The sequence below is a fragment of the Lycorma delicatula genome, chromosome 7, assembly GCF_047948215.1.
Source record: "Lycorma delicatula isolate Av1 chromosome 7, ASM4794821v1, whole genome shotgun sequence".
NCBI classification, from domain to species: domain Eukaryota; kingdom Metazoa; phylum Arthropoda; class Insecta; order Hemiptera; family Fulgoridae; genus Lycorma; species Lycorma delicatula.
Genome location: NC_134461.1, coordinates 3,160,520 through 3,187,328, shown reverse-complemented (window position 1 = coordinate 3,187,328; position 26,809 = coordinate 3,160,520). Strand labels below are relative to the sequence as shown.

The window sequence follows — 26,809 nt, the reverse complement described above, 5'->3', positions numbered from 1 at the left end:
TTATACTATAATTAAAATGAAGTGAAATGATGAATGAATACTATATTACTATGAAACTACAGAAGGAACTCATGAGTTATAAATGTGAAATTTGTAATACTTCTTTTAACTAAATTATATCCCCTAATAATACAGTAATTAAAAAGCGACTAAATATTTTTGTCTTTTCTGAATTAAACTTAGAATCTTCTGACATTTTATAAGTTAAACGTACAAATAAGTTCATAAACAGACAAACTTAAATTTTGCTTACAGTTCCACAAGCATTAGGTCCGCCATTAAACAAGTTAGCACAAATTCTCACAACTTCTGCTTCCATCTTACAAACACCAGGAAATACATCTGAATGAAGTGGATTTGTATATGAAGCAATCCCGTACACCTGAGTCATTAAATTTATCAGTTCTTCATTATTACAATAAACTGTTCCAGAAACATAACCTTTTTTCCAGTCATAATCACCTGTAATATTTACAATAAAAGACATATTTAAGCGGTGAATATGCATATTAAATAATTTTATGATTAGCAACAACAAACCAATCACGTCAGATTTATTGAATATTGTAAACGGTCAAATAGCATATATAGTGCGTTTCATTTTAATTGCCCCAAGCGATTTCCTCACAATCTACGCACAATTAAAAAAAATGACCTAAACAAAAGTTACTCAGATTGGAGGGGGACACTTCATGATGACTTTATTCAACCTTGAACTTGACTGTGACCGTGTTTCATGGTTAAAAGGATTTTTTCAAATGGAATTACTTATTTTTGACTCCACCGATTAAGAGTAGACAATTTTACATTGGAATATGTGGTCACACATACGACCTTGAAACCTTTTTGAAGATCATAAGGCCATAAATTTGGTTTAGGAGTTAATCACATGTGGTATCCAGTTAACAGAATTTGCTGATTCAAGACAGTATCAGTTAGCAATCCTCATCTCACAACTTAGAAACCAGTGATCGTAGATATCTGCAAAAAAGTCCAGCACCCATATAACACTATTTCGATGGTTAACTGTATGACATTCAAAAAAATTCCAAGGTCATGTGTGATCAGAAATGATCAAATATGACCTGACCTGGCTTGTGATCAGAAATGATTTTATTGCATGTGATCGACTTAAAACTTTATGAGAATATTTCACTACTATATGCTTTTTCCTACATTTTCTATTTTAATTGTTTTCTACCAAAATTTGTTAGAACTAACACTATACAATACTTGAAAAAATAAAAAATAAATACAGGCTATAGTTATAATATTTTAAAAATAATTTAAAAGATAAAAACAGTATTAAAAATTGTTTTGGGCATTTATGTACTCATAGAGAAAAGAACCAAAAACTAATAAGCAGTGAAAGCATTAAAATTTAAGCTATATTAAATATTGATCACAATGTCACGGAGAACATCATGCGTAGAGTGCATGTCAGTAACTGTTTATAGGCTACCCTAAAGGGTCTGTGCAAATCATTACTGTGAATCAAATGCTTTACAGATAGCAAACAAATACTTGCAGTACACAATCAGTCAAAAAGATGAGGTGCATTGTTTTATATAGTGTAGGATAAAAACTATGTAAAATTACTTATTATGATAGATATGTCAAAATAAAAAAATAAAATAATAAAGCATTTAGTCATACTTTAAAAATATAATAGATTCTTTTGATAATAGATTGTTCACAAATATTCCAATATTTGAAACAATAGACTTTAAAGCAGTTTTTAAAAAAACTGCAATTTTAAATCAGTAATAGCAGAACTTCTAGCCTTATCATAGAAATTAGTTTAACAATTACTTAATATCTGACAAGTTTTGAGCAAAAAAAGTTATGTTATGGTTTATTAGCTGAAAAAAAATTATCTTAATTAATAAGAAAATAAGATTTATTGTCAAGTCACAATAAACTTTGTAAAATAATTTATCTCTTATCGTTGATAGAGAAAATATTTCAGTTTCTATTATTTTCAATAAAATTGAACTTTTATTTAAATTTTTGAATACTTTTTATCATAAAATCAAATTCATATAAGAAAACAAATATGAACAACATAAATTTTTCAATCTCATGGCACCAAACTCATCGAAATTCTTCGTTCAAGACTATAAAAATGAACAATCAAATATACTGCTGTAAATAATCGAAATAATAGTAAAATAATAGGATTTATAAAGAAACAGTGATCGAATTTCATAAATAGAAAATTCCATATTCTACCAATATATAATAATCAAATAGATTAGAAACTAAAAAGTGTTTAGACTTTTTTAAAAAACTGGATAATAAAATGTGATTTAGCATTAACTGATAATTTCTCTTATAACGGTGAGTAATCCACAAAAAAATCATTATGATGTTTTATTTTTTTTAAATAAGCAGTTTTAACAAAAGATAAAAGTAACGATTATTTTAAATCAAATAAAAATAGTTTTATTCTTATTATGATATTTATATATTTCATGAATTCAGATATTTTTGAGAAAAATAGAAACAGATTTACAATCCGTAATTTTCTGTTTTCACTTCATCAGGTTAATTAAGTTTGGTTACTATCGTTCAGGAATTACTAGCACTTGGAAATTAGCCAAATAAACGTTCTGTTATTTGCTCCCTAAAATTTTCTAATAACGCACAATATTTTTATACTATAATACTTATTTTTTAGATACTGAAGCTATATTTTCTTACATAAAGCACACATAAAAAAACAAGCTGACAAATGACAATGAAACATAAAGCACTTTACAACCTCTCATTGTTGTAAATTCATTTAAAAAATGTATGAATAGGCTTGTTTAAAGGTTTTGGGGAATCAATTCATGAATAACAAACTTTATACGTTTAAGCTTTTTAAAATTTTTATAACTAAATAAGGGAAAAGTATCCAATTTTCAAGCAGGTCATCTCTGAAATCAATCAGAGCAAGCTATTTAAAAGCACAGAAGTTTGACGATTACAGAAAAGATATTCTTAGTTTTTAGAATCTAAAAGTTATTATTTTTATTCCCAGGACATCTGAAGTAACACCATACAGGATGATAAAATCCTAGCATGAGGTGCAGTCAAAAACACTCTACTAGCATAAAAAAAATCCAACAGTATGGAACAATTTTTCCAAAACGTTATTTTTCTTTTCACACTCCAAAAATTGTTGCCTATTGGTGAACAAAACTTTTTTGAATGCATTTTATGTTACCCGACATTGAATAACCCATCCATGAACTCATTTTTTAACAATTCACATCACTTTGTCTGGTGTGAAAATTTTTTGTTACCAAATATTTCACGCAAGTGGCAATGAATTTCAATAGGGTGCCTGTAAAAAACCTGCTGCTTCTAATTCAAATGTTGCTTACAATGCAAGTAAGGCTAGTAACAAATTAATCATTCCTAATCTGTGCAAAAGCATTCCACGATTGAGGAAACAAAAATACAAGCAGTTTTGCCAACAATTTCATCAAAATATTCGTTTTGGAAAAGAAACCTGATAAAATGCAAATAGCTTCTTGACTGCCCCTCATAATATGAAAATAAATCAAACATGTCCTACAGAAAAATTTTAAAGAATTTATAATGATGAGCTCTGTGGTCATAAAGTCAGTCTTCATATTTATCATACAGATAAGAGATTAGTAAATTGTACCTCAAGTTAAGCGAAATAAATTAATCTGGTATACAAAGAAAATTATAAGTATATAAAAAGTAGAACAGAGGAAAGAGATTTAGATGCAAACAGCAGATAACAAAATAAGTAAGATGTAACAATTACAATTATTAATACAACAATCAACAATGGCTACAATCTGGCTATAAATTCAAATGTATTAGAATAAACCGTTATAGATATTAAATTTTAATCAACTGGCTATTCATGGTCATTATTTCCATAAAGTAGAAGGTATAATTTGATTCCAAATTCATGTTTAGTATTATAAAAGATCCTATGTTTTGAATTTTAAGGAAATCAGCTTAGTTTTAAAGGATTTCAAATACTAGATATAATCAGATTTGTGACAAAGTTTAAAATTAATTTTAAATAGTAACAATCCCAGAATTCCTTAAAAATAAAAAAGTTTAAATACATATGATAATTATTTTCAATATAGAGCACATATCTTTTACTGAAAACTTTCTTGATTAGAAATATAGTTTTCTAATCAGGAAAAGTGCATAATCATTGCTAGTGAGCACTTAATAAAAGTTTAAAATAGAATTAAAATCCTACAATACAAATCAATTCTTACATATATATCATTCATCAATCTGTTCTAGGGAAAATTTTTAATTTTATCTATTAATAATTCAAACTTTATTGCTGAACTACTAGCTAAAAATGTCTTACCATTTTTTAAACCGTTAACTTAAACTTTACATTATGTACATATGCTCTGTTGGGTAACTTATATAAAAAAAAAAGAAGAAGAATGAAAAATATTTTATATGTTCAAAGTAAACTAAATAAAGACGTACCAAGCGACACATAATCTTTAACCAATATTAATATTTCCTCCGATGTCAAACTGTTTTTCGGCAATTCAGTGATATAAGGTCGACCTTTATTTCTTTTTATTATATCGTTTTCAAACTCACAATTAATCTTTTTCAGCTCCTTATCTAGTTCTCTGGCGACCCATGGTAATTTTTTGACTAATGAAAATACAAATTGTTTTGATCTGTCCTTTAAATCTACAAACAAATCAAAAAATTAATAAAACATACAATTCCTTTTTAAATTTTCAGTAAAGTGAATTCAAAAACTTGTAATAATATCCTTTTATTCACAGATTTGCAAATGATGTGTTGAAGCAACCGACCAAAATATAAACAAAATAAGCAAGTGATAATCGAATATCAATGTAACATAATAAGGTTTTAAAATCGACAGGTTAATCATCAGTTATAAAATACTATATCAACATCCGATTGTGGGTTACCAGTGTTAACAGATAAAAAATTGGTATTTGTTATGAATAACTGGTGTAAACATTGATAATATTTAAAATAGGTTTGCTGATTTAAATAATTTATCATATTTAAAATTTGTCTGTTCATTCAATGCACGATATATAAAGCATACACATAATAATGAAGTAGAGTTAATTTGTTTTAATTAGTTATAATTAAAACAAATTATATTTACAGCGAAATAGAACGGTAATGATATTTTATAGATCATAAATAAAATATATGTTGAAAGGATACAAAAGAAATAAATACTTTGTTAATTCCATTAGAAAAAAAAATGAGTACAAAGCGACAGAAATATATGCAACACTATATTAATTATTTAGGTTTAAGTTAATCTTTTTACGATTTATATTATTTCTCTTACTGTTAAATTATATTCAAACTCTGTTAAATAAACTACCTGGTGCAGAATAATGAGATAAGGTATCTTACCTTAATTTTTCACAAAAGTACTTTCACGGGATACTGCATCCTCAGTCATGATTGAAATAATTTTGTTACTGCATAATAAAAATCTAAAAATAAAAATATTTAAATAATGAGAATTTCTTATTAATTTAATCAAGTGCCGCAACATGTTGCATTTTTATAAGACAATTTCCCTCAAACATTGCCTGATGGTCTATCAAACTCAAATTTTGTTTGTAGTTTTGTATATGTAACATTTTTTTTAATATATTTAATTTTATGTCCATCTATATTAACTTTTTTAATATTTCTAAATTTTATCAGAAATAGAATGCTTAATGTTTATTAGATGGTCTGCCATATTAGATAAACCTATTTTATATTTTTGTAATTTCTATAATGTTCAAGAAATCTAGTTTTAAAGGATCCATTTTTTTTTCTATGTAAATATCATCACAATCATTACCTTTAATTTTATAAATTCCACACAGACTATTTTATGATTATTATTAATTTTGTTTTTTAAATATTTTATTTTGTGGTTATTAGGTTTCTACCCGGTTTAAATATTTCTTTAATGTAATTTTTAGTAATTTTTCAATGATATTACCAATGTATAAATATTTGATGTATATTTTTTTTACTCTTTTGTATCTTATTTATTCGTTGTAAGGTAATTATTTTAGTTACTTTGTTATTGTGTTTTGAAAGTTGTTTTTTATAAGTATTATAAATTAAAGTACTTGTAAAGTAAAGATTGAAAGTAAGTATTTGTACTAAATTAGAAAGTATTAGTACTTTAGATCGGTTTAATTAAGATCACTTCAACCTACATTTATAAAAAAAAACAACCATCAAAACTCAATGAAAATATAATTACCTTAACACCAATAAATAATAAAACACAAAAGAGTAAAAAAATATACATAAAGTAATTATACACTAATAATATCACCAAAATTTACAATAAAAGAATATTTAATCCAGCAATCAATGTAATAACCACAAAATAGAATATTTAAAAAAACAAAAATAATAATAAAAAAAGAATCTCTGTGAAATTTATACCATTACAAAAATTACAAACATAAGAAATTAGGTTTATCTAATATGGCAGACCATTTAATAAACAATAAAATTCTATTTCTGATATAAACACAGATTTAAAAATATTAGAAAATAATAAAAATTACATAAAATAAATATACTAGAAAAATATTACATTTATAAATACAAACAAAATTTCAATCTGATAAACCATCAGATAGCGTTTGAAGGAAATTATCTTATAAAAAATGCAACAGATAGTAAGCAGTACTCATGTTAAATTCATATACAATTTTCATTATTTTAGTATTTTATTTTTAGGTTTTTATTATGCAATAGGTAGTTTAACAGAATTTAAACTATATTAAGAAACAGATAAAGCTATTAATGACCACAATAGTAAAAATTATTGTATGTTTTAAACTGCTAACGATTTTCAAAAATACTTATAGTTTTTAACGGAAACTATACAACATAAGAAGCATACACTTATGAATGAACACATAAATTTTGAAAATGATGAACCATTTAAATTTCTATATCAGATTTATTTTAATAGCTATCAATATTTACTTTAGTTGATCGTGACAACTATTTACTGATTTTTTTTTTTTTACATGAACAACTGATACAAAATATATTTACCTGCTATAGTTCATAACTAATGAAGATGGATTCAACAAGGTGAATCCATCTTGGATTCAAAAAGGTTTATATACAAACTGGTAAATGTAAATTAAGCTTATTATGATTATGCCAAATTCACGGTGATTTTACTTCCTCTTCCCAAATCTGAAGAAATGTCACCGGATGAAGATTCACTTCAAATGATTGCGGTCATTGCTGAGACAAGCACTTATTTTGCAGAGTTAGACAGATTAAATTATAGTGACGGTATTGACATGTTGGAAATAGTGGGGTCTAAATATACTGAATTGCTAAATGAATACGATGAAAAAAACATATTTCTGAAAAATTTCAGAAAAGTTGTTTTCTTTGTCAGGCAGAGAACTCTCCAAATGAAGCTCAAAAATTATAGATCAATCAATTAGATAGAAGCGTAAGCTGTTGTAACTACAATAGCGCACTCGACTCACCCTATCTCATTTGAAATGTAATACTGCGACTTGAAAATTAAAGTATTAATTTACTTGAAATTAATACGCAAATTAAAAGCTCTGTCACCGCAGACGAAGCCCCCAGACCAGGCGTTACTGGCACCACCTTAACGGTGGTCTGCTTAATTTTGTTAGCCGGCGCCTGGATTGGTGGCGGGGAACTAACCCGCTTAGGCCCAGGTGCGGTTGTTAGCGAGAGGCTTTTTTACCTTCTCCTCCACCCGTTTCAAAGAAGTGTGGATCTCACCTAGGACCCTCCTTGTTCCCGGTTTGAAGTCCCTGACTCTTTCCACCTCCTGTTCCACCTTGCCCGACAGCCGATCAACGAATTAATCTAAGGAACGGTTAGCGCCCTGGAGGCCCTCACATTTTAACGTCAGCTCAACATCCATTGAGCTACATTCAGACAGGTACGAGTCAAGCTGACAAAATACACGACACCTTCTTTGAGGAGATTTTGGACCATGCGGCCCGCATCTCCTTGATCTGCCCTAAACTCTTGGACCTGGAGTTCACTTTTACAGACTTCCCCTAGGCGACCCGCTCAGAGTAGACCACCACACCACTGTCATCAGCCACCCTCGATTTCGCCAGAGGACGCCAGTTTTCCAACCTGGCTCGCCCTCGACACCGTGTTCTTCTCGTGCAGTTCCAGCTACCGCCTTCCCTGCACAACTCGAAGCAGGAGCTACCGCAGGTTTTTCGTGCAATACCACTTGAACACGGGCAGGGGTACTTCCCCCGCGCAGACCACGGGATCTTTAGCCGGAACCCGCGGCCTTGGCGGCGACCTGCCTGATCGACCTTCCCGGTGCGAAAGGGTCAACGGCTACCAAGTTCTTGGCGAAACCTACCAAGTCGTCCAGGCTATACCCTCCAGATTGCCGCTCCATGCCGCTAAAAGAAAACCTACACCAGCTGCAACGCCAGGCACTACGTTTACAGCTTGTAAGAACCTCCCACCAGACAGAAAATCAGGTGAGCGTCCGCAAATGTAGTCTGAGTACGGCTGTCTGTCCTTACACAACTCCGCTCGAACAGTCAAAAGCTAAAACGCTCCTAATGTATGACCACCGACGAGGTTAGAGCGAAATCGCTTTAGGAACCTGCCAGAGGACCTAAAATTTCCTTGCCCGCACGAACTACGAAATAGGGACACCAACACACAAAGGAAACGTCCTAATTTAGCCGACTGTGGCACTACCGCAACACACTACGCCTCTGTTTTGTGTAACATTCGGCAGCAACGTAGGTTGACCAAACGCCACCGATCGTTGTACAGCCCCGGCGATGAGAACGTAGAACACTACTCTTGCTGAAAAAACAATCGGTAATGCAATGCAAGTTTGCAGTACGGGGCCGTAGCCGAGAGGCCGAGAAGAAAGAGTTAAAAGAAGAGACAGACTTATGTGCCACATATTAAAGTATCCTGGAATATTCGCTTTGATATTGGAGGGACAGGTAGATGGGAAAAATTGTACAGGCAGGCAGTGTTTGGAATATGTAAAACAAATTATTGGGGATGTAGGATGTAGGGGGTATACCAAAATGAAACTACTGGCACTAGATAGAGAATCTTGGAGAGCTGCATCAAACCAGTCAAATGACTGAAGACAAAAAAAAATCCCATTCGGCACACCGGAAGGCAGAGTTAAATTTCACCGATGCTAAGTAGGGGATAAAAAAGATTCCCACCTTAAAGTTAGAAAAACTTCAAATTTACTTAAGACGATAATGGTTGCACGTGAGAAACATTTCACATGTTTAGCATATACGACAAACCCCATCTTGTTACAATTCCAGCCACATTTTAGTCATCCCTTGCTGTAAGTGTTAGTTGTATCAAAAATTGTTGCAGACCAAGGTTTCAGGTAACGTTTAGAGAACTAACAACCACTTGAAGCTGATTTGATACTGAGCCTATTAAGGGAGGTATGATTTTTTTTGTCTTTGAAACCCCATTTTTCCACCCCCTGGACCAATGGTTGGTGATATCAAAAAATTTTACTTAGATAAGTTTTAGGCCCTTATCCAAAGAATAATAGTAATAGTAATTTAAACGAATTCGATATTTTACTTAATAAGAAAGTTATAGCGATATTTTGTTTTTTTCGAAAAAGCTCCCCATTTATCACTCGCACGGTCCAATTTTTCCCATTAACTACCATGACAGAAATCTTTAATTGTTATATTCTATGTATCAATTTGAAAGCGATTGGCAGAAAATTACGGCAGTTATCGTGTCCACAAGAAAGTGAAATATATACATATATATGTATGCATAAACATGAACCGAGTGTGGTTTTTGGGTCTGGGGGATGAAACAGGAAGATATGTCAAAATTTTCTGGAAGTCGAATAACGGTACATAATGGCATTACATTTTTTAGGTAGCTTTCTTATGAAATCTACTTAAAAAAGAATAGAAGTCCAAATAATTTAGAATTGTCATATTATATCTTATTAAGAAAATTAGGAATATGTAGTGTAAAAAAAAAAAAAAAATACAAAAAAAATATTTAGTTATCGCTAGTATAGGGATAGGGGAACTGAAGAAGGTAGGGCATATGAGGAAGTAATCATCGAGTCGGGTCTCAATGTTCTGAATCGGCCTTCCAGGTTTCGTACCTTCGAGACCTTGCGAGGTAGTGCCAATATTGATGTGACTTTGTGCAATAATGTAGCGTCGGGCAAAATTAGTAACCGGAGGGTATATCCTGAACAGTTTAGCGATCACCGGATGATCATGTTTGAATATTCCTTGGGACCTGGTGTAAGAGTCGCTCCCTCGGTTGAGGGGAGGCTTCTCACCTGAAAAGCGGACTGGCGAAAGTTCGACGAACTGCTACAAGCTATCGACCGGGATGAGGACGGTATTCTCCCGAACTCGGTGACGCGTATCCAGCAGCGGCTGATTGAGATAGCTGAAGCCTCGATGCCGCGTGCACGAGGGACTGTAAAATCTTTTGCTTGGTAGTCTAACGAAATGTATAAGGGCCGGAAGTGTGTACAACCCTCCGGGAGGGTAATGAATTCACGGTTGATGCGAGTAGTACCACGTCCTACGCGCTTCAAGCCTTGCTGCCAGCGGACGAGCAGCTCACAGACGGGGACTTCCATCGAGAGCTCAGAGTGGCGGTCTGTAATACGGATCGCTGCTCTGACCCTGTCGGGGATTGGAATTTAAATGAGGTAAAACAGGCGGTTGTCGCCTTACCTAACAAGAAAGCGCCGGGGGTTGACGGAAGCACCGGTGAGCTTGTCAAAAGATCGTGGGGTAGACTGCGGGACTTCTTGGTCCGTCTTTATAATGACTGTTTACGTAGGGGTGTCTTCCCTTCGGAATGGAATGTAGGCGATCTCCGGCTGATTCTTAAGTCTCTTGACTTGGACAGGGCAGTCGTGAAATCGTATAGACCGATAACGTTCCTTCCAGTGCTTGGGAAAGTGCTCGAGCGTCTGATTTCCAGCCGTCTCGATGAGCTCTTCCGGGCTCGAGGGGCGCTCAGGGATCGGCAATTTGGCTTTAGGCGCGGTGTCGGAACAGCGGACGCAATCAGCTTCGTTTGTGATAGGGCTCCGGGGGCGCGTTTGACAACGCCTGGTGGCCGTCTATCTAGGACGGCCTGCTAGGCGTTGGATGTCCGCGAGATATTTATGAGCTGATTGTGGATTATTTTCAGGGTAGAAAGGTCCGGTTGACCGTCGGGGGTGAAACACTGGATAAAGAGCCAACGAAGGGTTGTCCGCAGGGGTCTGTCCTCGGGCCGTTCTTCTGGAACGTGATCATCAATAAATTGTTAACGTCGGATCTCGGTGAGGGATGCACAAGCATCGCGTACGCGGATGACATATTCTTGCTTGTAGAAGGCGACATTAGAGCCGAAACTGAGGCCAGGGCATGTAGTGCCCTATACGTAGTCTGAACTGGGGCTACGAGGCTAAGCTCCAGTTCTCACCTGAGAAAAGTAAATTGATCGGCCTAAAAAAGACAAAATCCCTTTCGGTACATCGGATCGTACAAAAGGATGGTATTCCGATACCGTACGCGAATAAAGTAAAGTACCTTGGTATCTGGATCGGGGAGGAATGTAGCTTCTCCCTCGATGTAGAATATCTGTGTAATAACGCTGTTAATTCCCTAACAAAATTGAAGAGTGTCTGCAATAGAGAGTGGGGCCTGGGAGTCCGGGCGTGTCGGGTGATTTACCGTGCGGTATTCGAAGCGATACTAACGTATGCGTTACACGGCTGGAGTGATTTAGCGGAGAAGAGGCTTCACCGGGAGAAGCTTTTGCGTGCCCAGCGCCTTGCTCTCATCGCCGTTTGCAAGTCGTATAAAACGACTTCAACAGCTGCACTGCCAGTTCTTTCTGGGTAATCCCTGCTGACTTATTGGTCATTGAAAGTGCGGAAATATATAAGCGAGTTAAGAGAGGTGAAGAAAAGAACTCGGTTCGTAAGGAACAGCGAGAACTGACACTACAAACGTGGCAGGCTCGCCGGGATGTTGCGAACACCGGTCGAGTAACGTATGGTTTTTTCCCTAATGTCGCGGATAGAATGAAGTTCAAGTGGCAGGATCGGGATCATTATACATCCCGATTCCTTACCGGCCATGATGATTTTAATAAGAAATTGTTTGACCTCGGTCTCAAAGAGAGTCCACTCTGCGTCGAATGCGGACTCGAATAGTCTATCGCCCATGTGCTATTTGACTGTGTGAAATATGGGGTAGTGAGAGAACACACTCGTAGAAAATACAGCGGTATAGGAGTCGACTTCGGACAGACCCGTGATATGGTGGGCAGTAAGGCAGCGTGTAGGATCTTCACAGAGTTCGTCCGCGAATTAGGTATCCTACGCAGTTGGACCTGGCCTGTCTTCTTTAGTATGTAAGTTAGGTTAAGTAACTAATTTTATAATTTTTTTAGTTTTAGCACTACCGCTAAGGCATGCCGGACGCAGGATGTTCCGAAGTGGACGACAGGTTGGGTGTCCGCAATACAGACGACTTCTGGCCCTGGACGCTGAGGTGGTATAACATACCTACGCGGAATACACACATACACTTTACACGGACATGCACAAACTTCACTAGTCGGGCTAGTTCGCTAGTCCGGTGATACTCCGCGTAGCTAACATTACACTCTTCCCCAGGCCGGAATAACACACAAAAAAATTATTATAGTTTGCATGTACACCTAAATACACTTTACCGGCCTGGTAACATTTACACATATTCTATCTTTTCTATTTTTCTTCCTTCCTGTCTGGGACTCCGAAGCTATCCGTGCTCGCTCTCGAGAGGGCTCGGCTAGTTATGAGCCCCTGGGGAAGTTTTTCCAAGTCTCTGGTCATGCTGAGAGGTACCTCCACGTGGTCTCCGCTGGGCAACGGCGTCTCTCTTCCTAGAGTAAAGTTAGGGCACTATCCTTGTTTTTTGAGTTTAGGCTGGCTACCTTTCCAACCCAGCCACGTAAATGTAGAATCATTAGTTTTTGGTGGCGAGTATATCTTGCATTTTGTTTCGAGACGACGGCTAAACTTTGATGAAGCATGACCGGCGAATTGGTAGTGGCGTTCGCTAGATGGGGGTGCCATACATTCGGCCCAACGCGGGAGATGAGTTTCGTACTCAGGTACCCAGGGGTCGGGAGTGCGCACCGGGGTCGCATGACTTGATCCCAGAGGCTCTAGTCTCGCACAGTTCATTGAAGCCAGGAACCTCTACACTCTTGAAAGTCACTCAACCGCTGACTTTCTCTTCCGAACTGGGGGAAGTTACATCGACGTAAACATGATGACGGCGATCTACTTAGGTGTACAAGTAGTTAGACTGTCTGGCCCGAGGCCAGTATGAGTGATCATTGGCTTATAACCTATGTCATCGCTTACGGTGGCGGTTCAAGAGCTCCAGATTCGCTATAACCTAAGGGGCTTGGATCACAAAAGGCTGCGGCAAGAGCGTGCGGCTGCCATACAGGGTTGGAAAGGCGCAGTCTGTCAAACGCAGGAAGAAACCCGGGAAAAAGTAGTGGTCCTCTGATCTTAGCGTACCGCGCGCAAGAGGCACTGGGAAAGGTAGCGGGGATTGACCAACTTAACAGCCGACTGTAAATATATTTTGGCAATTTTTATTGACATACAGCAAGCATTTCCTCCTTGTGTTGGAGTTCTGTTCTCTATTGGAACGCCGAAATGTTCCCGTAGTCCTGCAGGCCGTAGTGTGTGACTATTTGTCTAACCGTACGGCACTGTTTAGAGATACGCACCTGAATGTGAAAAGGTCCGTCACCAGGGCAAGCCCGCAGGAATCCGTTCTTGGTCCCATACTGTGGAAACTGTTATTTGACGAATTTCTGGGACTGACATTCCCAGAAGGGGTCAGGGGACCAGGCTTTCGCCGAAGACTGTCAGTAGTACGGAAATAGGGGTACGGCGTCAAAAAATGACGTCATTCCAAGATGGCGGCTGTCCGCCATCTTGGATTCCAAGATGGCTGCCGTCCGCCATCTTGGAAACGTCATTGACGCCGGAGCCCCGTCAGTGTTGCCAACTTGATTTATTTTATGTCGATAGTGAGTCAGTGTTGCCAACTTGATTTATTTTTTGTTGACATGTTTATATATTGAAGAAATATTTCAAAGGTTGGTATCACTGTTGTGTGGCGGTCGATTTGAATTAAATAAATAAATAATATTTAAAGTGAAAAAAAATCTGTCGGCTAGAGGATTCGAACCCGGTCATGACGGGACGCGACCGACTGACGCCTTAAACCAATCGGCTGCGGTGACTCCCTGATGTAATGAGTGAAAAATGTTCTACGTAAGCTGTGAATTTTAACGTCACATCAGTCTGTACACACACACACACACACACAAACACACACACGCACGCGCGCACACACACATATATATATATACACACACAAGTGAATATAGACGTACCTCGAGGATGATCCTGGTCGTCCAGGCGATGGCGTCGGGAGGCGTTACCGCGACGGAGAGAGGTTCTCGTCGTGGATCGTGCACCGGGAGGCGGTGGCGGCGGTGTCTGCTGCGCGTGTGTTTGCGTGCGTGCGTCAGCGGAGTGACGCAGACGTGTTTACCGTGCGAGATGCGGCGCTCGACTGAAGAATTGTGGGACCGACGTGGTCTGAAGTTGTCCGATTGACCAATCGCAGCGTTGGAATTCGAATCGGCGCATGCGCACTAGCCGTTAGTGCGTACGTGCGAACTCGAACGTCGTCTCTAATAAGAGCGGATGCGATAAAGAATTTTTTTTTTTATTATTATCGGGTCACTAATACAAAAGTGACTTGAGTTGTTGTAACCGGTTAAATCCGGTTGCGTCTGGATCTGTAAAAGGAAAATGTTTTTTTTCTATAATTATCGGGTCATTAATACAAACGTGTCTTGAGTTGTTGTAACCGGTTAAATCCGATTGTGTTTGTATATAAGTGAAAAAATTTGTGTGATTTCATCATTCGCAATCTGTTATTGAAAGTGAATACATCGATCGGAGAGAGATCATTACATTTTCATCTTAATTAGCAAGGTAAGTTTTACTTTAATTAAATAAAAAAAATAAATACTAATGGAACAGTATGGTATTATCAAATAACTTTCAATCAAATCAAATCAAATAAATTATTTAATTAAATCTAAAAAAATAAATACGATAAAAACATACTTTATAAATTTTAAAAAAATACTTTTAAACAATTAAAATAAATACAATAAAAAATACTTTTAAATAATTAAAATAAATACAATAAAAAATACTTTTAAACAAATAAAATAAATGATATATATAATGAAAAAAATGTCTTCTTCTGTTATTCACTGAAACACACAAAAAAAACAATGTTACGATATATGTTATTTTAATTTGTTTCAGATATTACAAAAAAAATTGAAATGGTATCACCGGTAGTTATCCATGCAATAAATAACAACGTCATCCGTCTTCGATGGGACCTGTCTGACTCTGAGGAGATGTATCTCCTTTCAACCCTTCTACGGTATCAGAAGAACATCCTGAACTGTTTGAAGGAAGAAGGCAGACGCTTTGATGGAAACATAAAATGGTAATTAAAAAAGACGTTAATATTTTTTTGTAAATGTACTGTTTTTTTTGTTTTTTTTTAAAGTAGTCAATATGTACTATAATTATTCTGTTTGTACAGGTACGTTGCAGCAAATGTTGAATTGATGAAGCGGACACAACTCGAAGACGGAGTAGAAACAACATTCACAAATTTGTACTTGCATGGAAAAACCAAAACGGTGATAAATTTGGACGATAACACCGACGTTGTTGAAGAATCATGGGTAGAATCTGTAGAGAAAATTATAGAGACACTAACCAAATTCATCAACAACGGCAGCGGGTGGGTAATGAATAAAATAATTTATATTGATTTAAACATTATCCGTTACCGTCCGCTGCACGGTGCCTCTAGTTCATTTATAAAAACACCAAAAAAACTTGTAAAAAGAGAGGCAATAGTTAATGTAAAAAATCCGCATGATGAAAAATGTTTCCTATGGTCCGTACTAGCATACCTGCATGACCAACCAGGTCGTAACTATCGTCAGAGTTGGTATGCACGCTTTGAACATGAAATTAACATGAACGGGATATCATATTCAGTAAAGGTAAAAGACATTGATCGCTTCGAGGTGTTGAACCCCACAATAAGCATCAATGTCTACGGCTATGAGGAAGATAACGATCGCGTGTACCCGGTGCGTGTTACCGAAAACCGCGATCGTACCCACTGCATACACCTATTGCTGCTTGCAGGGGAGACAAGAGATAAATTCCATTATTGCCTTATAAATACCAAACCCGGTATGAACGGACTATCTCGTCTCCTTTCGGGTCTAACAAAGAGTCGATGCAGCAGTCAATATTGTCCGTATTGTCTGCACCGTTTCAGTTCATCAGACCCACTTGTCGCTACACAAAACTTAAACCAACATTTGATCGAGTGTAAGCGAACGGTGCACAAAGGATAAGAATACCCGATCCCACTAAAGAAAAGGAATGTGTGATGAAGTTTAGGGACTACTCGTCCACACTACGCGTTCCGTATACGGTGTATGCAGACTTTGAATCATTTGTACATCCGATGGACACTGCCACCCCTAAACCCAACACTAGTTTTACCGATAAGGTAGCCCATCATCTTCCGTCCGGTTACGCTTATGTAATCGTCGACGAAGAAGGGGAGATTTGTGAAGGTCCTGTAGTCTACCGAGCGAGAACCGATGGTGAAAATATCGTTGAAAAGATGCTGGATGAATTGCTCGGTCACGCCGATAGATTGCACCAAATTATGATCACCGAAAAACCGATGGTGATGACTCCCGAAAACACTGAAACATTTCAAAGGGCTACCGAGTGTTTTCTTTGTCATTGTGAGTTGACCGATGACCGTGTACGTCATCACTCGCATACCACAGGACGGTTTCTCGGTGCATGTCATAACGAGTGCAATTTAAATTGTAAGCGCACCGAGCATATCCCAGTATTTTTTCATAACCTCCGCGGTTACGATAGCCATCATATAGTTCAAGCTTTGGGAAAATATAAGGACGATGTAAAAATAAACTGTATCGCCAACACGTCCGAGCGATTACAGTCACTGTCCGTCGGTCCGTTGAGGTTCTTGGACTCTTTACAATTTCTTTCGTCGTCACTCGAAAAACTTGTGGAAAATCTAGTAAAAGATTGTCAGGACAAAGACACCGTATTTAAACGTCTCACAAACTGTTACCCGCTACCCGAGAAAAGAGATTGTTTAATCCGTAAAGGCGTTTACCCGTACGAGTACATGACCCATATAAACAAGTTTTTCGAAACCCAACTTCCACCGCAGATGGCATTTTACAGTACGCTAAGAAGAGAGAACATAACGGACGATGATTACGTCCACGCTCAAAACGTGTGGGAAACGTTTGACTGCAATACGTTAGGCGATTACCACGATCTTTATCTTCTTGGCGACGTATTATTGTTGGCAGACGTCTTTGAAAATTTCCGAAGTACGTCTATGCAATATTACGGTTTGGACCCCTGTCACTTTTACTCCACCCCTCATTTCACGTGGAATGCCATGTTAAAATTTACCCAACAAAAATTGGAACTGCTGACCGACATAGATATGCATCTGTTTGTCGAAAAAGGTACACGAGGCGGTGTAGCCATGATTTCAACCAGACACGCCAAGGCGAACAATCCAAACATTCCAGATCAGTATGACCCATCCGAACCCACATCCTGGGTTCAATATTACGATTGCAACAACCTTTACGGAACAGCCATGGTTGAGCCCTTACCACACGCTAAATTTAGGTGGTTGAGTACTGAAGAGATTGACAATCTCGATATTAACAGCGTTGACGATCGTGGTGAAAAGGGCTACATCTTGGAAGTGGATCTTGAGTATCCACAAGAATTGCACGATCGTCACAAGGATTACCCTCTCGCACCAGAACGGTTAGTACCAACCGATGATATGTTGTCCCCCTATTTGAAAGACATAAAGAGATGTCCCGTAAAGAAATTAATGACAACATTGTACGACAAACAAAAATACGTTTTACATTACAGAAACCTAAAGTTGTATACTCGACTAGGACTGAAAATGAAAAACGTTCACAGAGTTCTGGAATTCTACCAATCGCCTTGGTTGAAACCGTACATCGACTTCAATACTGAAAAGCGTGCACAAGCACGAAACAGTTTTGAAAAGGACTTTTTTAAGTTGATGAACAACGCGGTGTACGGCAAGTCCTTGGAAAACGTACGAAACAGAATAGACTTCCAACTGGTTACTAACGAACGTAAATTGGATAAGGTGATTGCAAAACCGAGAGTTAAAGCTTGGTACATCTATAACAAGGATGTCGTTGGGGTAAGTCTGAAGAAAACGGAGATATTTCTCAATCGTCCGATCTACATTGGATTTACCGTATTGGACATTAGCAAAATGATCATGTACGAATTCCACTATGACTACATGGTAGAAAAGTACGGTCATAATATAAATCTTCTAATGACCGATACGGACAGTCTGATGTATCATATCGTGACCGATAACGTTTACGACGATATTCTTCACGATATCGATCGGTTCGATACTTCAGATTATCCTCGCGATCACGCATGTTTCAGTAATACCAATAAGAAACGACTTGGTAAACTCAAAGACGAAATGAATGGAAAAGCTATTCGTGAATTTGTCGGACTTCGTGCTAAGATGTATAGCATTCTCGAATTCGACAAGAAAGAGAAGAATGTAGCAAAGGGTATTCCTAGAGTATCCATTGCAAAGGATCTTAGACACGATCTGTACAAAAAGTCTTTTTAATGATTCCGTTACGTATACAAGCGCGTACGGAATCATAAGCACTTTGCACAATATATTTTCCATTAACAAGTCAAAGAAATCGCTTTCACCTTACGACGATAAACGTTACATATTAGAAAACAAAATTGACACTATTTCTTACGGTCATTATAGCATAAAAAAAAGAAAAGTACCCGCCAATGACAACACTTCCCGAAAGAGACCGAGAATCGAAAACGATGTCCTCATAGCCCATGGTCATGACTACATACAAAGAAGCCAGAGAACCGAAGACCACATAGACCACGATCATAACTATTTTTAATATTATTTTATCATGCGGATATATATTGCCTTTCTTTTTTTTAAGTGAAAAAAATTATATCTAAAAAAATAGGACAAAGTATATATATCTAATTACATAAATCACTTTTTTCAAAAAAATTTAAAATATGAAATAAAGTATATATCTAATAATATAAATGACTTTTTTTTCTTTTAAGTGAAAAAAAATTATTTGTAAAAAAATATGACAAATTATGTATCTAATTATATAAATCACTTTTTTTCAAAAAAATTTAATGTAAAAAATATGAAATAAAGTATATATCTAATAATATAAATGACTTTTTTTATTTTAAGTGAAAAGAAATTATTTGTAAAAAATATGACAAATTATATAAATCACCTTTTCCCAAAAAAAAAATTTAATGTAAAAAAATTATAATTACTTACATCAATTACTGTCGTCGTCTTCCTCTCTAATCCGATGGTATCCACACATATCTCGTCGACAGACGGGACAATTCCTACTATATCTCGCTAATTTTCTTACACAGTCTTCGCAGTATCGATGACCGCAACCCGACAACTCAACAGTAACCGATTCTGTTAAACAGATCGGACATCTGTCGGTTGTCGTGTTACCATCTTCGACCTCAAAAGACTGTCTAGAATTATTAGCGTCAACCTGTTGTAGAACTCTATTTACAGTTCTACAATAAGGTCGACGGGGTCTCGAATTAACATCCACGTCTGTGACCTCCGGCCGACGACACACCCGAACACGCCGACGTTGACATTGTTGTGCACGACGAACACGATGACTTATGCTACTACTACTCTGACCACTATCACCATCGATAATCTCATGTATTATCTGAAGTTCATTGTCTGGTAATGGCGATTGTGGTGGTTGATGGTCATTGCTGATGTTGTCGTCGTTGGTGGCCGGAGTGAAATCTGTTGTGGACCCATCGGATTCTGCCTCTTCCTCTGGATGGTTCGATGGTGACGGTGATGATAGTGGTGGTGGTACGTCGTGGTTGAAACGGGCAACTAATTTCATTGCCCGTCGTCTCGCCCTCAATATCCCATTCGTCAAGTCATTCGACGCGTGTTCGACCTCTGAGTGATCATAAATATTTCTTACTATTCGGTCTTTAATGACAAGCAGATCTTGAAATGCGCTCATCAACTCATCAATCTCGTGCTGTACCGTATAATAACTCATTGTGAACACACTCTCAATATGTAATGATGACATGTAAAATGTTGAAGTCAGAATGATACTTATATATATACAAAAAGAAATGTTAAGTAAACTGCAATCTTATCAATTTAGTTTATGTACTGTTTTTAATTGCAGTGTCAGCGATAACAAGTACGCGGTTACCAATTAATTTTATACAAAAAAAAAGAAATAACAAGTAAACTGCAATCTTATCAATTTAGTTTATGTACTGTTTTTAATTTTATTAAAATACAATTTTAACTGCAGTGTGAGCGATAACAACCATGCGGTTTTGATAAAACTTCTTATAACAAATAAATATAATTATTAAATAAATTAAATTTTATATAACTTATCAGCGGAAGTTGCATTCAGATAAAAAAATAATTGGAAAATAAAATAAATTGCATACGATAATTTAATCGCGGTTATAAAGTCAACTCTTTGTATAAATTTTATTTTCGGAACTTGCATTCAGATAAAAAATAATTAGAAAATAAAACAAGTTTTTTAAGAGATAAAAAATATTATTTGAAACTTTATTCATTCTTGCGTTAACACTCAATCATAATGGATCGTTCTTTTTATGATAGAGTCCATACATTTTATAGGGTTACTAGAAACGGTAACAAAAAGATTTATACGCCGTTATGGCCACATATGGACAATCCGTTTCTTTCCCCCCTGATCCTAGCTATGCATGGATTCAGGTACGAAGGTATCGACGATATGGTCAGATGTGACTATTGTCGTATACGTTTGTTTAAATGGGAAGAGACAGACAATCCGTATGTGGAACATATACAGCGTATGCCATCTTGTCCGTTTTTTCGGTAACCGTTTAAAATGTAAAACGACACTTTATGCAAAACGGTCCTTTTCAGGACCACCCTAAACCCCCCGAATCGATCACACATTAAATCTTTAACCGATCTGAACATATGTGCAGATCGATTAATGATTTATCATTGTTATCGATACGGCCGGTGCCAAGGCCGGGATATAAGAGTGGTGAGGCGGGTAAAAAAAAATAAAGAAATAAAGATCCTTTTTTTTCTTACTATTCCTATCCAAACATACACACACGAAATACAGTCAGTACAACAATGAACGTCAAGGCGTCAATAGCTAAAGAGCTCCATCGACAGGCGCGTCGAAACTACCCCACAAGACGCGTTGAACGTAAAGGTATTTCAGACCTATATCAAGCTGACCTTGTTGAGATGATACCGTATGCTAAATCGAACAAAGGTTACCGTTACATACTGACGATGATAAATTGTTTTTCTAAACTAGCATTTGCCGTACCGGTTAAAACCAAAACCGGTACGGAGATCGCTAAAGCCCTCAAACCCATATTGGATAAACACAAGATGCGACATTTTCAAACCGATTTGGGTAAAGAGTTCTACAATCCGACGGTTAAACGACTATTACAGTCGTACAATATAAATCACTATTCCACACATTCGGATAAAAAAGCGTCGATAGTCGACCGGTTTAATCGAACACTGAAAACGATGATGTGGAGAAAGTTTACCGAACAAGGAACCTACAAGTGGTTAGAATTACTACCGAAACTTATTGCAAAATACAACAACACTAGTCATCGTACTATCGGAATGAAACCGAAAGATGTAAATAAGCGAAACCAAGCCGCTGTTTTACAGCGGTTAAATACGGTACTCTATCGAAAACCTACTTTACCGAAATACAATGTCGGTGATCGAGTGCGTATAAGCAAATTTAAAAAGACATTCGCCAAAGGATATCTACCGAATTGGACGAATGAAATATTTATCGTACATAAGGTACATGATAATACGCGTCCGTGTACTTACACGTTGATCGATGTTCACGGTGAGGTGGTGAGCGGTAAATTTTACGCTGAAGAGCTCACTAAAACTAACGTTACAAATAATGTGTATTTAGTCGAGAAAGTCTGACGAAGAAAAGGCGATAGGCTATTTGTAAAGTGGCAAGGGTTCGATGGAAAACACAACAGTTGGATACATAAGGCGGATTTGGTGTAGTGAATCGATCAGTCATAAACATGAAGTTGGAACGTCAACAGGTCGGTAATATTACGCTAGAAAACTTCGACGATTATACAGGAGCCGGGTGTGGAGAGGGGAAAAGGTCTCGTCATGGACCTCTTCTACCGAATACAATCAGATGTATTATCTGCGGACCGTCTAATTGCGGAAAAACAAATGTCCTATTCAACTTGCTGTTCTCACCGGACGGTTTACGATTCAGAAATATTTACGTGTTTTCTAAATCGCTGTACCAACCGAAATATAAGTTTCTAGAACAAGTCATGACTGGTGTCCCGGAGATCGGCTTTTTTGCATACTCAGAAAACGATCATGTGATGGCACCCGACGAAGCGGAACCGAACTCGATAATGATTTTCGACGATGTAGCTTGCGAAAAGCAACATAATATTCGCAAGTACTTTGCGATGGGGCGACACAACAACATCGATAGCTTTTATTTGACTCAGACATATTCCAGTGCCGGGAAGCACCTTGTACGGGACAACGCAAATCTCCTTCTTATATTCAAACAAGACGATCTCAACATACGTCACATATATCAAGATCACGTAAATACCGATATGAAGTTCGATCGGTTTAAAAGTCTGTGTGGTGTTGCATGGAGAAAACCTCATGGATTTTTGGTTGTGGATAAGGAGAGCGATATCGATGCTGGACGATATAGAGTAGGCTTCGATGTTTTTGTAAAAGAGATCAGTTGATAGTCGCTAACAATGGCAAGCATACACACCTATGAGGACGGAACACCGTACGCTAACGCCATACGTTTTAGACAAAAACCGCAAAACAACTTGTGTTCCAAATATTTTAGCGACCGTCAGAAGTTTTGCGGTAACTACGTGTGTCGTAAAGTGAACTACTGTGAAAATAAAGACCGACGATGCTGGCGACATGTAAAAAGAATGAATCGTGACTATCCGTTGGTCGTTCTGTTGATGATTACTAGCGAAGGTAAGATTTTCAATAAGCGTATATGGTTAAAATTTTTAGAAGAATGTGACAAATACGAGATGCCAATCGAACTGGTGATATACGATAAAAACATGTTCAACACCACAATTCGACACGGATGGAACTTTATTTCAAGATTTAGACCCTCTCCACTCGTATACAAAAAACCTTTATTGGAACTTCGAAACCGACATGCATCTATGGACTACACAAACGTTTACATGCACATGTTGGAATATGGTAGTCGTCTAGAAGGAGCGAGATGCTGTATAGTGATCACGGAACGAACTATTCCGATCAGGTCGCCAAAAACGTTGTACCGCTTAGCGTTATCATACGGTAGAAAATGTTTTGTGGACACGGCTTACGGAGTACAATTTACCGACGACGTACCGGAAACATTACCGATAAGACGAGGAGGATTACCGTTCGACATCGTAAACAACAGGGCGCAGGCGCTCTTTTCTGGCGAGTTTCTAAACGAAGCGCTACCTACGTTACGATTATACGCCGATTCGTTCGGATTGAGGTACAACGAACGACGCGAACTGTTTGAAATCCAAAACGAAGACCTGCTGCGAAAGTGGTGCGAATATGCAGGAGCGAAACCGGACGAATTTTGGTTGTTGAATAGCTATCTATTGCATTTACATTCGGAAGGTGACCGTCATCCGATCAGACGACTTTCCACACGGTACTTGACAAAGGTATTACAACGCGATCACTCAACGGTTGTGGATATTCCGCTGTGGGTTGGAAATGTAAAAAGGGCTGTTGTCTTTAAAGACACAAGCACGAAACTTATGATACCGTCTATCGATCAGGGTGTGACACAATATTACCGCGAATTGTGCAATACCAATCGTCGTCCGGTGAGAATGAATGTTTCGTTAATCGATGTTATACGTTTCCTACGCAGAACCAAAAAACATGCAGTGTTCTTTAGATCGGTCGAACTAGGATGGTGATGTGATCGACTGTTTTCCGATCATTCGTAACCACGATGTCGAACAAGAACGAGGTCGATATGCCATCCTCGTCGTCGTCATCGTCTGCGAAGTTGGTAATGGAAATCGATAGAATACGAGATTCGATTAAACGAAAACATCGCGCTATTACGCAAGGAATAACAGAATCGGAACAAGTTATTGAAAAACAATTTAAACCTATTGTCGAACCGCTCCGAGAACTTAATCAATCGTTTAAACAAAAGTACGATGTTAAAAAAGAACAAGAAGAGAATGCAAATGGAGTGGTTGAAAAAAAGGAGGAGGTGGTGGAAGAGACACCGACGGTTATGAGAAGACTCTTTAAAACACCGACGTCGGAAAAACAATTCGTGAAACCTGTAGACCCGTCGACACCGAAAACGATGGGTTTTCGTGCAAAACATTTCTTGAACCTTACCGTAACAGATAAAGGTAAAAAAATAGACAACGTCTACGGAGTTAAAAACATTGACGATCAATGGATGATCGGAACAAAACCACTCCAGTTCAAAGGAAATAAAATAGTTATCGACAACAAGACGTATAGCGGTTCCAAAGGTTTATATGAATTGATTTTTTTGAATGAGCCTGTAGATTACACAAACAAAGATTTAAATAACTATAAGAAAATATTAGAAACTACTGAGGCGCATAAAAGTCAAAACACCGGTCGCATAATTTCCAGTCGGTCGTTAAAGTACAAGAATATTATCAAAAGACTGTTTCCTCGTACACATCTTTCGTCGGAAAGCGGACATGACGACGAAAGTCCAATAACCGGATCGGGTCTGTTGATGAGAGCGAAGAAAACGGTTAGACCGGATTACGTTTACTGGGACGATCCGAACGAACTGTGCGATAGACTGCGACTTTTATTGGCTTCGAAACGTGCGGGTCATACCGGTCATAATAACGAAATAGTCTCGATCGTAGAAGAACTACAAGAAGGCGGATACATAAAGGAGGGTAATACAGGGAACTTTTTATTTTAAACAGTCTGAAGATGAGTATCGACAAGTTCGGTCGTTCTCGGGTTGGAAGCGCAACCACCCAACCACCACCAACTCGGATTGTCGAAACGTTTGACAAAACCGCCGATGGAGATTTCGATATCAAGAAAAGACGTTTGTGCAACGTTGGACCGCCTGTTGAAGATGATGATGGTGCAACAATCGGCCACGTTAAGAAAATGTTCGTAAAGCAAAGCGAGTTGAATAATAAATACTTACCCACGGTTTCACCGATGGACAACAACGCACTCTCCTTTTCAAAGAGGCGATTGTGCGATATCGCCGATCCAATTGTAAAAACAGACGCCGTAACTGTCGACTATTTACGGAAAAACCTTTTCGGTAAAAATGAGACAATTAACGCGAGAGGTTGCGTTATCGCAAATGCTGGTGCACCAATTAATAGCACGGATCTCACTACAAAGTCATACGTAGACAAAGTGACAAATGGGATTTTTACGAGTAAAGACGGCGTTGTGGATATCCAAAAAAGTGTTATAACAAACGCCAAGGCACCTGTTGAGTTGACTGACCTCGCGACTAAAGGATATGTCGATCTAATGAAGGGTCAATTGAAGAGAAAGATGGTTGAAGAGTTCGTAATGCATAGCGACCTAAATCATGTATTCTTAGCGAAGTGTTTTAAAGATGATGACAACGCAATTAATTATCAACATAAGCGATTATGTAGAGTCGGTGATCCTGTCGAAAAGACGGACGTCGCAACAAAGTCCTACGTAGACGATATGGAATTACATATACAAAAATTGCTTACTGCGACTAAGGGATATATCGATGACACACTAATTAGGTTCTACAAATTTCTATTAAAAATTAACGACAAGGCTAACAGAAACTTAAATCAACAAACGCTTATGAGTGTACTATCCGCTGACAATCATCACCAAAGCGATTCTGCAAACACAATTCTAAGTAGTAAAGATACAATGGAGAACGAGGATGTGACAAAAGATATGGTGCGTCCACCGATAACTGATAAGACATTGAAGAATGAGGATGTGACATTGAAGAATGACGATGTTAATGAAAATATGATACGTCCCCCGGTCTCGGATGATGTGAATAAAAATATGGTACGATTGCCGAACACGGATCCAATGTAAGATGGTGCAATGTAGTTAACAAGCTCATTGTCAGTCCGACATGGCAAGAGTGAGGAGGTCAAAACGTTCTTCTCCTGTTCGAAAGGGTAAGGTGAGAAGATCTAAACGAATAGCCAGTCTTAAACGAGGCGGTGGACTGTTAACAACATAACAGCAGGAGCTGCAGGAGCGTTGGGATCTTATATTGGCGATAAAGCATTAAAAGGCGTCAAAAAGGTTGTGGGTAAGGTTGTAAATAAAGGGAT

General features: G+C 37.4%; 1 protein-coding gene across 1 annotated transcript in view; it reads right to left on the bottom strand.

Annotated features, from left to right (window-relative positions):
- The window catches only part of Sply (Sphingosine-1-phosphate lyase), a 91,835-nt gene that overhangs the window by 43,116 nt on the left and 21,910 nt on the right, over window positions 1–26,809 (bottom strand). The window contains exons 3-4 of the mRNA XM_075370723.1: window positions 4,486–4,701; window positions 254–462 (exon numbers count right to left, since the gene is read on the bottom strand). Coding sequence (XP_075226838.1) covers window positions 254–462; window positions 4,486–4,701 — 425 coding nt within the window. The remainder of the gene's footprint in view (window positions 1–253; window positions 463–4,485; window positions 4,702–26,809) is intronic.